Source organism: Trachurus trachurus (genome assembly GCF_905171665.1).
Source record: "Trachurus trachurus genome assembly, chromosome: 14".
NCBI lineage: Eukaryota > Metazoa > Chordata > Actinopteri > Carangiformes > Carangidae > Trachurus > Trachurus trachurus.
Window position 1 is genome coordinate 2153016 of NC_139903.1, and position 14982 is coordinate 2167997.

Genomic DNA, 14982 nt, shown 5'->3' on the forward strand with positions numbered 1-14982 from the left:
TTTTTTTTTAGGGGCAAATGCGAGTGAAATGCTCACCCATGGTGGGAATAAGAAAATTTAAGACCTGTCTAAAATTATTTAAGACTTGAACACAATAATTCAACAAATTTAAGATATTTTAAGGCCTAAAATTTAGATTTTCAAATTTTAGACTTTTTAAGACCCCGCGGATACCCTGTATAAGGAACGAGATGCAGTACTCATAAGAAAATTCTTATATCAAATGCATTTTTTTGGACAAGATTTATTTTTGCTTTTTTTTTTTTTTTGTGACGTGGCGACAACAACGGCACCGAGGAGGTGATTCGTTAGGACCAGCATTCACACTGTTGAGTAGAAAAAAAAACAAATACAAGGCTACCAGAGAACGACCAACAAACAGACCATTTGCTTTTGAATGAGAAAAGCCAAACGATGAAATACTGCATGACAGTAACTCGGAGTATCTAGTCTCAACATACAGTACGATTAAACTCAGCACCTCCTTCCTCTCAAACTAAATACATAATAATAATAATCATCATCATCATCATCCAGCAGTTACAAGTATCTGTAGTGAAAAAAATGCACTATTCGTCATGTACAGTTTGGAAACGATCCGTGTTTGTAGCTTTTCCTTGTTTAGACATACTGCAACATTCGTACAAGTTGAATGAATCCTGTGTTTTTATTTAGTTTTTCCTCTACGGAGCCACTTTGCAGTCGTTTGCAGCAGTTTGTCAAAATAACGGGACATTCCTCTTGGCTTCGATGTGCTGCTGAATAAAACAATCTTTATAGTATAATGGCCATCAAAGAAACACAGACAAGAGAAGAGAGATAGAGAGAGAAAAGCAGTTTCCATCCCACACTCACACAACTTTTTTGTGTCGTAAAGAAGTCCATTCAATATTAATAATATCATTATGCAATATATTTATCTTCTCTATTCGTCAAAGAAAACGAGAAATAGAAATGACATGCCGAGGAGATGGGCCGATGAACAGAAGCAGTAAGAGATGCTGCTGCTGCTGCTGCTGCTGCTGCCTGTGTCTGAGAGAGAAGAGAGAGCGAGGCTACTGTGTCATCAATAACAATCTCATAGGAAACAACAGAATCGGGCGAATAGCAGGACAGACGGAGGTGAAGCTCTGGGGTTTAGTTTAGTTTAGTCAATGTCCATCTCTGGGAGCTTGTTCTTCTCTGTTTCCTGTTCCGTCCCCGCCGCCGGTGCTGCTGCTGCAGGATTCGTGGAGGAGGATTTGTCCGGGTTGTTCTGCTGCTGGTTCTGCTCCGTTCCCTCCTGTCCGTTCACCGGTCCGTTCTCCGTCTTCTCCTCTTTCGGAGGCTCCACCTTCGGTTTGGGTTTGGACATGGCCGCGTTGCAGGCCGAGTACAGCTCCTAAAACACAGGGAAGAGGAAGACGAAGAGGAAGAGGAGAGCAGTTGTTATTAAGAGAGGGAACTTTCTCCACTGTTCATTTCGTCTGTTTCTTTGTGAATCAAGGCTCACAACTAATACTGTAAACCAGTGGTTCTCAAACTTTCTTTCATCAAGGACCCTAAATTAGACCACTGACCCCCATTGGACAACATTTTGAAGCAAATACCAGAAATCAGGGCTGTAAACTAACGGTCGCCACTCGCCAAATGCGACTAAAATATTCCCCTGGCGACTTAAATTTGGAGGGCTACACGCCACAGGGGCGGGTAGATGTTTGTCCCGCTTGTCCCGTGTTGTTGTTGTTGTGTCGCACTGAAGTCGCTCCCCCGACAACCCCGCTGTAGAAAACAGTTGATGCCTCACGCCAGTGTCACACGCGGACACCGCGGAAGCGCTGCAAAGCGCCGCGCACCGAGACGGAGCCTCCCTTTCACACCAGACGTGCATTACTCCGCGCCGGTTGACAGCGCTTTTGCCCGCAGCTGTGTGTGTGTGTGTGTGCGTGCGTGCCTATCTCTCGCGCGCTCACGGAGCTATAATAGACCAGAGATGGGGACTCAGTTTGCGACTCGAACTCGAGTTGCACACACAGAGACTTCAGACTTGACTTGGACTCGTGTTTTGAGACTCGTGAACAATCATTATTATTATTTTTGGCTGGTGCCAGAGTGCAGCCAAACACAAGAGAGAGGGACAGCAGCTGCTCTGACAGCTCAGTCAGCTGCGAGTGAGTGACAGGTGACTGTAAACCGGCTTTTTTTTTTTTTTTAATAGCCTATAGCCACACTGTCCGTACAGGTGAGGCACAACGTTTGTTGTCTGGCCCTCCTTCACGGGGACTGCTGCATAGCTAGTCTGGCACATATCAGGCTACTGTAGGATAAGTTGTTGTTGTTTTTTTGCTGCGAAATATGACTGAAGGCCCATACGGAAGTCTGCACAGTATCGACACGCCCCCATGAGTTGACTGAGCTAATTAAAAAAAAAAAATAACAGCAGCTCTTCTGTCAGACACATGCAGAGAGGCAGAGCAGCCTTGATTCTTTCTTGACTCAGAATACAGTTTTTCTTTAAAGGAAAGCTTTCATTGTGTGTTTTCTTCATATTGCATTATAATAGCCTATTTAAAGTGATCATAAACAAGTAATCAATAGGTACTGTTTGCTAATAAAGTAAATGCTTTGAATTTCTTAGATTTAACTGTGCAGTAGCCTATTCTTAGTAGACTGGATAGCAGAAGGGTCATTACAACCAGAAGAGAGAGGAGACTTTTATTTTTTGGAGACTTGAGACTTGACTTGGACTTCTGAGTAACAGAATACAGAATAGAATAGAATAAAAGGAGTGTTTCGTTTGTTAGTTTTCCCAATTTGGAATGTTTTGATTATTCAATAAGATTACAATTTATTTGGCTTTGGCTTCTTTTCTAAGCATGTATTGCTATAAAATACTGTTATCTCAATGAAAAGTGCTGAAACGTATGTATATGTAACGAAAAGAGGCAACTTATTATTTGGCCGGTAGATTTTTTCATCTACCGGTCCCCTTGGCAGGTGAGCCAAAAAGTTAGTTTACAGCCCTGCCAGAAATATTTGTTCTGAGACTGAAGAACATAACTTTTTTAGTCTATGTATACATTCAGATTAGGGCCAATGGCGTGAATTTGTAGAAATATTGTAAAAAAAAAAAAGTGTTACAATTTCTCCAAAAATAAATATAAATTCTCAAAAAAAAAAGTGTATATATATATTTTTTTAAGTTCTAGAATTTTTTTTTACAAAAATTCTCAAAAAAAAGAGGAAAATTTCTCAAAAAAGTTTGTTTTTTAAAAAAATCTAGGAAAAGTGGTAAGATTTCTAAAAAAAATAAGATAATAATTCTCAAAAACAATTCTTGAAAAAAGTGGTAAAATTTCTAAAAAAAAAAAATCTCTAAACAATTCTAGAAAAAAAGGTAAAATTTATTTTTTAAAAAAAGGTAAAATTTCTAAAAAAAAAAGTAAAAAAATAAAATAAAATCTAGAAAAAGTGGTAAAAATTTCTCTCTAAAAAAAAAAAAAAAAAGCGGTAAATTTTCAAATAGTTTATTTGTATTTTATGGTAATTCTTTTTAACCTATATACAGGTATATATGTCTCCTTGTACTGGTTTGCCCTCTTGTGGAAATAATTAGATTTTCAAATGTGTTCAAACCTCAGAGTGTGAATATTTGATCATAATTTCTGGCCAGTTTTGATAGTCGTAGCACCAAACCCAATAAAATGTCGACTGACAGCTGTGTGTGTGTGTGTGTGTGTGTGTGTGTGTGTGTGTGCGTGCCAGTGTGTGTGTGTGTGTGTACCTTAGTCTTGGCGATGATCTCGTCCACCTTCACCACGGGGTCGAGGGTCAGGTCCTGGCTGTTCTGCTGGTTCATCTTGCTGTTCATCCACATCATGGCCTCGTTCACCTGCTTGTCCACACGCGTCACCTCCAGCTCGTCCAGATGCTCGTACAGCTCGTCCTGTCGGAGGAGAAACAGCTGCTTTAGGACGTTTGTCGTTGGATATTGGACAAGATTTGGTAAAACCTTTAATTTACAGGCCGTTTAATTATGTGACAATGTCAAGAAATAGCCTAGAAATAACAATTAATTACATGGTAATGTCAAGAAATGGCCTAGAAATAACGGTCAATTTCATAGTAATGTCATGTTTTTCATAAAGACAAAAGATTACACATGCTTTTCTTGCTTTGAATTTTTTGAGAAAGGCCTGAATTTTTCTCCACCAAGTCCTTTGCAATTGACCGATATTTCTGGGATATCTCAACACAATCAATTATTATTTCTTGGCGATATTTCTCTACATTACCATGAAATTGACCGTTATTTCTAGGCTATTTCTAGACATTATGACACAATTGCTTGTAATTTCTTGACTATTTCTTGACATTATCATGTAATTAACGGCCTGTAAAGTAGTAGTAGTAAGGGTTACCGAAGATTTTAATGATTATAATCTAGAGCTGAACTGAAGTCTTTTTTTATGCTCTCTGTGTTCGTTTACCTTTGCCTTGTAAGCTTCGATGATCTTCATGTACATCTGGATTTGTTTTCCCAGATTCTCGAACGCTCTCGGCCGCTCCTCGGCCTCCAGGTATCTCTGACGGATCGGCTGGCCCATTGTCTGTACAGACACACATCACATTTAGTCCGTTAATTAACCAGCTACAGGAAAACACTCTTTCCCAACATCAAGTCATAACGAAAGGAACAAATTACTAAAAATGATTATTCTTCTTTTATGAATATTAGTTTTTGGGAATAAATAAGGAAATAAATGTGTCACCAAGAAATCCTGATAAAAGATCCTGAAAATATGAAATGTCATGTTGAAACTACGGCTGTCACTCGATTAAAAGAACAAAGCACAGAATATTTAAATTCAAATACTATTGTTTAATACTAATATTTTTACTTTAAGTTGAACAGATTTCTACTGAAACCATCACAGTTCTGTCACCATATTTCTTCTATGCACTAATACAGATAATTATAAACCTCACATTTAAATTCATCAGCTTATGTGACAATAACCTCTTTTATTTACTGCTAAACTACAAACCGCTGCTGGAGAACATCCACCGTTATGTTATTAGTTGATGAACTCCTCCCTCACAGTGTCACTGACCAGAATTATAAATTAGAAACTGGTTTTATATCCCATAACTCCTCGTTTACCTTCAGTTCAGCCAGTTTGTCGATGTAAACTTGTTTCTGTTGGTCCTCTCCGTCCTCGTACAGCCAGTTCTCTGTGTCCTCCAGTTTTACAGAGAACGAATCACGATCCTACAACACGAGCAGAAGGTTTTAATTAAAGTCACATTTCAGCAGATTCAAACCACAGTAAATGAAATAAAAGGTTTTAAAAAGACACACTGGGAGTCAAAGTGTGTGTTAATAAGGTGCGTTACGCTGCCACCTAGAGGACCAAAGTGACGTTAATTAAAAACTCACAGCTTCGTTCACAAACTTCTCCAGAGCGCCGTGCAGCTTGTCCCTCATGTCGTACACATACTCCTCCACGTTGTTCTTGGCGTCGTTCCTCTCCTTCTCCAACTTGTCCTGCATGACCATCTTCCCCTGAAAGGAGTCGGAGCAACGGGACGTCAGGAAATATGATCTATAGCCGAGTCATTTTTAGATCTACAAAGTAGATTTGTATATTAGATTTTACTTTTCCTATCCTTTTATATATCCATTTTAATCATTTAGTCTTAAGTCTTCTTAGCCTATTTCATTGTATAATTTTAGATATGTTTTATCATGTCCTTACACTAGAGGTCTTAGAAAAACCCGACAGCCCAAAAACACAAGGCTCAGGAGAGTTTGTCTCGGGGCTCGGGGCTCTTATTGTGAAAGGCCGGGTCCTACAGTACCCGAGAGGACCCGGCGATTGGCTGTCACAGCTGTCAATCACCCCCCCTCCCCCTTCCGTCCAATGCGAGGCTGCGAGCTGCCTGTGTGACTTCTCTCACGTGATCAAAACAACTACACAACTCTGATGATGACGTCAACTCGAAGGTGACAGTTCAAGCTAAAGTTAGAGCCTAGGTCAGGACTCAGTTAAAAAGTTTGTTTATTAACGTAACGTTTTGGTTAATGGTGCAAAATGGTTAAACAATCGAGTTGCCGTAGCGTGTTGTTACCGCGGTAACGTTATGCTCTGCAAAGCAAAATGGAAACTCCAAAATTATAATGTTAATTAAACAAGAGGAAATATGTTCTACTGACTGGTGGATTGGCGTTAGCAATGGCTAAGAAGAAGGATTACAGTACATGACCAACTACAGGAATCTTGAAGTTAATTCTAAAACCTTTTTAAGACTTTTTCAAGACCTTCTCAATATTTTTCAATACCTCACCGCCACTTCAAGCTGTAACCATTTACATCAGTGACACTTTTAACGAAACAGTTTTAGTTTGTGATAAAGACTGTAGACCACTATGATGCAACAGAATTCAAAATAGGCTGGGATAAGGCAATGTTTATAAAAAAAAAAACATTTCTCCACTCTCAAAAAACAATCTTCTTTTCTTTTTTTATGTCCCGGTTCATCTTGTTTTTTAAAAATGAATAAATTCACACACTTTTACAATGTTGTTAGGACTCAAACTCTTGGACAGCTAATTCTGAAAAAATACCTTCACAATGTAAGACTTTATAAAGTCGTGAAAAGACTTTTTAATACTTTTTAAGGGTCTTAATTTTCCCTAAATTGATTTATCACCTTTTAATACTTTTCAAGACCCCGCGGACACCGTGATCTAAACAAGAAAATGACGACGTGGATTTATTTCTGTTTACATCACGTTATGGCCGGGGGGGCTGGCAGCGGCCACAGCCGGAACCAGGTAGAAGAAGACTACGTTTAGGTAAGAAACAAGTAGTAGTAATATAAACAAGTCTTATTGAACGCTAGACAACTTGTATAAAATCATAAAGCAACTCGGGGCCACAGGTTTTTTAGGGTTCGGGGCTGTAATGTCACGGTGCTCGTAGCCTGACGCACCAGACTATCTCATTAACATGTATAGTCTGGCAACGAGCGGTAGACCTCGGCTCAATCCAGGGGGCGGGATGAAGGCTGTCTTTCAAACTGCCTCTGCACCAATAGGGTAGCGCTACGACCAATCAGAGCAAAGAGCAGGACGACGTTAGCCTGACAAGCCAATTAAAATGTATGTCGTCATGGCGTTAAGCCGCCCAACGACTCTCTAAACAGATAGAGCGCTGTGATTGGTCAACACAAGCGGTGTTCGAGACTCAAAAAGTTCCTATGGCTCGTTTCTAGACCCACCTACGGAGCAGATAGATCTGCTGCCGCGAGGGTGCAGAAAGATTTCTAGGCTATGCTGCTCGGGTATGGAACTCAGATTTATAGTATTGGCTCGGGGCCATTCAGCTCCGAGTACAATTTTCACGGGTCCATTTGGGTTCGGGTCCGTCAAATTGGACCCGTGAAGACCTCTAGCTTGCACTAATGCTAAGTTTCTTTCATTTATTTGGTTTTATCCAGTCTCTGGTGTTTCCTCCTGGTGCTTCAGTTGTGTGTAGTTGTGTGGCTTTTGGTACCAACAGGTTGTTAAACCTTTATATAATTTAATAATCAGGTCAGATTCAGATCCTGTTTTTAAAATGTGATGAGAAAATGAAGCTCGAAGTTTTAAAACGACTTGACTGTGATTCTTTGTTCATTTTTGTTCTAAATAAAAACACCAGTTAGTCTCAGTCGACTGCGTCTGGATAAATACTGTATGTGTGTGTGTGTGTGTGTGTGTGTGTTAGACATTCCTGATGAGTTTTAGATCATTACCTCATTCTCCACGAACACATTGAGGACGTTGCTGTCCAGCTGCCAGTGCAGGCGGTTCTGGATCGGCAGCTCCACCGTCTTCGTCTTCACTTTGGGCTTCTTGGCCTGAGGCGGCTGCTCGTTCTTCTTCTCCTGCTTGGCCTCCTCCGCCGTCGTCTGAGACAACACATAAACAGAAACAGTTTGTTTTTTAAATGTTTTATAAGGCTGCTGCTTTGATGTGTGGTAAAAAAAAACTATGAGATAACTGAGGGACATGTTAAATGTTAAAAAAAGATGCTTTTTGCAACATTAAACCTTCATACATTAAACCTAATAATAGAATATGTGCAGCTGCACCTTTACACAAATCATTATGAACTGATTATATATTCATTTTAACTTGTAGGGATACGGCAACATTTTTAAAGGGATACGCCAACATTTTTTCTCGTGTCTTGCCTCACTCCCGAGTCCATGACCAGCAGAAAGACACCATCCTTTCCACTGTGTGTGGAGTAACAAGGGAGATAGAGCCGAATCGCCCGTAATTAGCTTAGCTCAAACACTGGAAGTGTATGGGTAGTGTTAGCCTGCCTCCACCTAAATTCACTAATTAGCTTAGCTCAAACGCTGGAAGTGTATGGGTAGTGTTAGCCTGCCTCCACCTAAATTCACTAATTAGCTTAGCTCAAACGCTGGAAGTGTATGGGTAGTGTTAGCCTGCCTCCACCTAAATTCACTAATTAGCTTAGCTCAAACGCTGGAAGTGTATGGGTAGTGTTAGCCTGCCTCCACCTAAAGTCGCTAATTAGCTTAGCTCAAACGCTGGAAGTGTATGGGTAGTGTTAGCCTGCCTCCACCTAAAGTCGCTAATTAGCTTAGCTCAAACACTGTAAGTGTATGGGTAGTGTTAGCCTGCCTCCTACCTGAGCTGAAATCAGCAGTCAGAAGCTGATTTCATTTTAGCTCTAAACTCTGTAAATATATCACTTTATCAACATTTCAAACATGTTTAGGTGAGAAAGTAGCCGTTTAGATCAGCAGTGTGTCGTTAATTTGTCTAAATACCACCTGTTTACTATTTGGTTCGGACGAATTCGGCGCTACTCAAGCTAGCCGTTGTGACCAACGCACTTCCAGTTACTTTCACAAAATAAAACACCCGTTGCCCTTTACATACAGAAAACCATGACGATAGAATTTGTGCTTTTACTTTGAAACAGGAAGCTAACCTACCCTCGATGTAGCTAGCTTGAACCAAAATAAAGCGTCTTTGCTTGAACCCTCCGTTTTGACCGATCTCGTCCCGTTAGCGGCATTTGACCGCTCAAGATGCCTTACCGGAGAGTTCTGTCAGCTCTGAGACGAAGATTGGCCCGCCGGTTTCCATTTAGAGTTGCTGAAGAGTTTCTCTGATGACTTTATGTGGAGGCAGGCTAACACTACCCATACACTTCCAGTGTTTGAGCTAAGCTAATTAGCGACTTTAGGTGGAGGCAGGCTAACACTACCTATACACTTCCAGTGTTTGAGCTAAGCTAATTAGCGACTGTAGGTGGAGGCAGGCTAACACTACCCATACACTTCCAGTGTTTGAGCTAAGCTAATTAGCAACTTTAGGTGGAGGCAGGCTAACACTACCCATACACTTCCAGCGTTTGAGCTAAGCTAATTAGCGACTGTAGGTAGGAGGCAGGCTAACACTACCTATACACTTCCAGTGTTTGAGCTAAGCTAATTACGGCGATACGGCTCTATCTCCCTTGTTACTGCACGCACAGTCGAAAGGATGGTGTCTATCTGCTGGTCATGGACTCGGGAGTGAGGCAGGACAAGAAAAAAAAATGTTGGCGTATCCCTTTCATTGCTATAGATAAATCTATTGATTAGAAGATTGGATTTGATATATTTAACGTTTCCTGAGCACTGCTGTTCTGTTTTCATGTATTCAGTTCTGTTTATACTCTCATATAAAACTGAAATTTCATTATTTTTCCATGTTGTTTCCTCAGTTTGTTAAAATGCTCCATGAAGACGTGTCAGGACAACACACATGACATCATCATGTTAACCTTAATGTAGAGGCGTGTCAACAACACCGGCTTCTTTTGTTAGTTTAGATGAAAACATCAAAACCACTGAAACACTCATCACAGGAGTTTGTTGACCTGGTTGTGTCATGTTGTGTTGTTTCTCCACATTTCACTTTCACTGGAACTTCTTTTCTTGGTTATCAGGCTTTTCAAAGTTTCCATTTTCTTGGTTATTATTTAAAAACTCCACATGTTTAATATCATGAATATATATAACTGAGTAGAGCACAAAGTTACCTCCATCTCCTCGGCCTCTGGTTTCTTGTCTCCGTCTCCAGAGTGAGCTTTCTGATCCTCCTGATCCACCTGCATTTTGTTCTGTTAGAAGGCAACAAAACACAAGGTTCATTAATAAATAATAGTATATTAAAGTCTCCCTAAAGAGGCATTTTAAAATTTGTAAAAATGCTCTGCTGTGACTGTGATTTTTTGATTAAAATTGCTTTCCCACAAAAAAAGTTGTTTAAAAAAGCTCCCAAATAGGCTAAAAACAGGTCTACTATTTCTATCTCATTGAAAAATCCAGATTCTATGAATATTCATGAGTATGCAAATGCTTCATTATGGCGTGGATTAGCAATTTTGCTCCTGAAATGCCTTGTAGCAGAGCCCACACACTAAATTGACATGTTAATCATTTCAAAAATGGCATTTTTGGTTTAAGGGGTCTTTAAGGTGCTTTTCAACTTAAAGTTCCAGGAGCTTCTAGTTCCTATAACTTTCTTTTTTAGGGACTAAAAGGTTCCTGTGGCCAAGTGTCATCTGTGTTTCCACCATTATGCAAATCATTATGCAAGTAAATGTAGCCTATAGTCTTAAAATGACACAAACAAGAACAAAGATTTGGTCTCAAACACATAATGTTTTGATGATGCATGGAGTTAAAAACAAGGATCTAGAAGCAGCGTTAGGCAAATTACTCTGGAGGAACATTTAAATTACTGATTACTCCTTTTAAAAGTAGCTTAATCAAGTTACTATTCTGATTACTTTATTTCAGAAGTATTTAGCCAAGCTACTAGTTACATAATTATTATTTACTCCATTCCCTCAATATAAAACAAACCAAACAAAACCAACAAGTTCCTGCAGTGGAAACGCGTCTTTAATTTTCTTTAATCTTTAAAGTCAATCAAACATCACTGAGAAACACCAAAAACACATCAGTAATAACTTGTCACGCTGGTATTTTGTCGTTCATGTTGCCGCCTTTTATCACTGAAACTGAATTAAAACCTTTTGGGCTCAGTCTCAATTATCTTCTTTTTTTTTTTTTTAAACCTCTCACAAGTCGTTGCAGGTGAATGATGTTTGACGTTATTTAATTCCCGTGGCATTTAGTGTCACATTTACTCAGATGAAGAGTGATAATTATGTATTAAAAAGAGCAACAGAGGGAATTAAATAAAAAGCCCTCGATGCGTCTGAAGCTTGTTGAGGCAAGAAATCTAGATTCCACAGTGATGACGGATCGACGATTAAACCTGAAGGTGTGGTCGCACAAACACGCAGAAACACACACACACACACACACACACACACACACACACACACACACACACACACACACACACACACACACACACACACACACACACACACACACACACACACACACACACACACACACACACACACACCCGTTAGGTGGGGGGGGGCCACATGATCAGAAAGGTACCGGGGTTCATCAAGTCATTTAAACATCCTGAGGTCTGCACGTGCAGCTATGAGCTTTATATGTAATGTGAAGTCAATATTCAGCTTCTTTTATCTCACATTTGAGACATTTGGTGAAAATAGAACGGCAGAATGACAACATTTGTGCTCAAAAAGCAATCTTACAAAATGTCATTTTAGACTTGTTTTCTACACGTATCTATTACTGTGTTCATATCCTATTTCAAGCACCAAAACTGTTCATTCTCATGACTGAAGGAGTGTTTTCACAAGGGATTTGACATTTTTCAAAAAGCAGACCTCAAATTTCCAGCATTTGGCCTAAATGATTTCTTTCTACAGTGTTGTAGGACAAACTGGCCTCAGTGTGCTTACAGCGGAGGTTCTAATATTTAGACATAAAACACTTGAGTATTGTTACATCTGCAAGTATCTTAAAAAGATATATTTAAGAAAATATGTAAAAGTTGAGAAAATGGCCTCAAACCTCAGAGGGATAAACATGTCTGTATTCAGTTTTAACCAGTGATTTGGTGTTTGTGCTTAGAGTGCAGGGCCACAAACAAAAACCTTGTTTAGGGGGCCACCAACATCCTAGGGCCGGCCCTGGGTAAACCAAAACTGCGTACTTACTGTGAAATAAAACAGGTATTTGGCCCAGAAAACTATGTTTTGTATAATTTGTCTAAAAAGAAGAAGATCCCTGTGTGCTCAGTTGAGAGCTGGTAAACTTGGTCTTCATATTGAAACAGGCAGATATGTCGGCACAGCAGAAGACGACAGAGTTTGTAATTTATGTGACATCCAAGAGGTGGAGAATGAAATTCATTTAGTGTTCTACTGTCCTTTCTATGACTCTATAAGACAAAAACTGTTTAGTAAGGTAGATCCAGATAACAAATTTGTGTGGTTGGACGATGCTGAGAAGCTAAAACATCTTTATCATTTGAGTATATTTGTTTTTTCTTTATTTCTTGAAAAGGCTTGGGCAACGAGACGAAGAGCGATATATAGTTGAGTACTGAAAGTCACTTAAGTTGTTTATTTATGTCACACCCAGTGTTGGGTATAGTTACTTTGGAAAGTAGTTAGTTAGGTTACAACGTTACCATCAATTAAAAGTAATCAGTTACGTTACAGCGTTAGAGTACTCATGCGTTACCAAAAATGAAAAGCCTTTTGCAGCGCCTCGCACATGCTGCAACAACTGACAGACACACAGCCTCTTTTAAATGCACCAAGTCGAATAACATCAGTCATCCAACCAAATTAGCTCTACATAACATTAAAGGGATAGTTCACCCTAGAATGATATTTCGCTCATTATCTACTCACCCTCATGTTGACTAAGGGCTGGAAGAATTATCAGAGTCCACCGTCCCTTCTCTGAGTTACAGGGGGTCTCGGCGTAGCAGTGAATTTCAATGCAACGGTTGCAAAGGGACACCAGAGCTCTTCGTAAAAAAACACACACAAAAAAACATCCAAATACCTCCATGATGCTCGTATGTAATGTCCGTCTTGTGCTGAAGCCCCAAATTGCGTAATTGTCCCGAAAAAAATTAAATAAGTCTATATTTTAAGCTTGTTTGTAGCGGAAGCTTCTCGTCTTCTTCTTCTTCTCCTATTCCTGGTCCGTCCAAATCTCGCGTGATTCGCGCCGGCGTCAGTGCGGTTACTGCGAATCACGCGAGATTTGGACGGACCAGGAAGAGGAGCTTCGAGAAGCTTCCGCTACAAACAAGCTTAAAATATAGACTTATTTAATTTTTTTCGGGACAATTACGCAATTTGGGGCTTCAGCACAAGACGGACATTACATACGAGCATCATGGAGGTATTTGGATGTTTTTTTGTGTGTGTTTTTTTACGAAGAGCTCTGGTGTCCCTTTGCAACCGTTGCATTGAAATGCACTGCTACGCCGAGACCCCCTGTAACTCAGAGAAGGGACGGTGGACTCTGAAAATTCTTCCAGCCCTTAGTCAACATGAGGGTGAGTAGATAATGAGCGAAATATCATTCTAGGGTGAACTATCCCTTTAACAGGAAAGACAGTCAGAAATATGCCACATAGCGGGTTTTTTTTTTTTTTTTTGATTCAGGAGTTGCCGTGAATCCCTCTCAGCGGCTTCACTGCTCGATCTGTCTGTCAGTTTGAACGAAGGACTCAACGTGTGGAGAGGAGGGAGGCTGGCGAGACGTGAACTTCCTGCCTTGTGTGTAATAAAAGTTAAAAATGCGGTTAAATGTACTGGTATCACACTGCTGCTACGGCCGCTATGGAGTAGAGATCCGGGCTGGACCGGGGGAGAACTGAGCTGCCGCTGCCGAGAGGGAGCTGCTGAAAGCGGCAAGCACTGAGAGCCGAGCTGCTTGTTGCTGCTGGAGAAGCAGGTCCGTACGTGGAGCTGATCTATGGGCCCTTAAAGTCCCACTCCCGCGACCCTTTTTGGTCATTTTAAAACCAGCTCATTAGCAATGCACATTAGCAATGCACCTCTGGGGGGTGGGCGGAGACTGCGCTGCTCTGCACCCGCCCAGCCACCTCCTCACACCCCCCCCCCCCGCTCGCTGACAGCTGGACATTGTACAATTACAGATTCAGCGCGTTAAATTTATTAGCGTAAAACTCCACACTGGGATTCGATCCCAGGCTGGAACATAGTCCTTGCTCACGGTGCAAGCTGCTCTACCAGGTGAGCTATACCTGTTATACCTTGACAGCTACACCGAGCTGTTAACCCTTTCACCTCTGAGCCAGATGCAGAGCGGGGCGGGAGCTTGTAGCACTAGTGCCCTTCCCTGGAGCTGTGACACATCAGCTCCAGTCTCCCTGAAACTGCCAGTTTGAGTCTGCCGTTGGTTCACAGCAATTTGAAGGCAGAAAAACTCAGAAATGCAATTTTGCACTTCCTTTTCTGCTGATATGTGCTCTAACACAAGAAAAATGCCACAGGAACATGTGAAAAGCTCAAAAAACACGATTTTCACGGGAGTGGGTCTTTAAATTGGAAGTGGATTTTTTGCGGTCGACAGAAGCTTATCACCAACGCAGTGTGCATTTTACCGTTATGTTCTTGTCCTTTTCGCTGGCGAATTGAAACACACACACACACACACACGTAGGTCAGCAGGGCACAGACTCATCACAGCGCTGCGCCTCAGCTGACACATCCGCAGGTTGCACCATAGTTACTGTCTGACAAAAAGCAGCTGCAGTCGGGATTTTCCTTTCCTTATCCGGCGAAAAGTAACAGATTACTTTTTTTTTTTTAAATAACTAAGTTACTGATTGCTCAACGCACGAAACTAACGCGTTACTCGAAAAAAGTAATTTAAGTACTCACAGTTACCCACAACACTGGTCTCACCTGTGTGGCAGTAACACCAACAGGAAGGACGGTCTAGTCTTAGTTTTTGTATTTGTTATTAAATGTGTCTTGTAATCTC

The 14982-nt window shown here is 40.7% G+C and overlaps 1 protein-coding gene across 1 annotated transcript in view; it reads right to left on the minus strand.

The window, feature by feature from the left end:
- Positions 1–249: 249 nt before the first annotated feature.
- LOC310996904 (heat shock 70 kDa protein 4-like) overlaps positions 250–14982 on the minus strand; it is a 36719-nt gene continuing 21986 nt past the window's right edge. Inside the window, exons 13-19 of the mRNA XM_083986427.1 lie at positions 10092–10172; positions 7780–7935; positions 5420–5545; positions 5144–5251; positions 4470–4589; positions 3764–3925; positions 250–1381 (exon numbers count right to left, since the gene is read on the minus strand). Coding sequence (XP_083842553.1) covers positions 1148–1381; positions 3764–3925; positions 4470–4589; positions 5144–5251; positions 5420–5545; positions 7780–7935; positions 10092–10172 — 987 coding nt within the window. The 3' untranslated portion in view covers positions 250–1147. The remainder of the gene's footprint in view (positions 1382–3763; positions 3926–4469; positions 4590–5143; positions 5252–5419; positions 5546–7779; positions 7936–10091; positions 10173–14982) is intronic.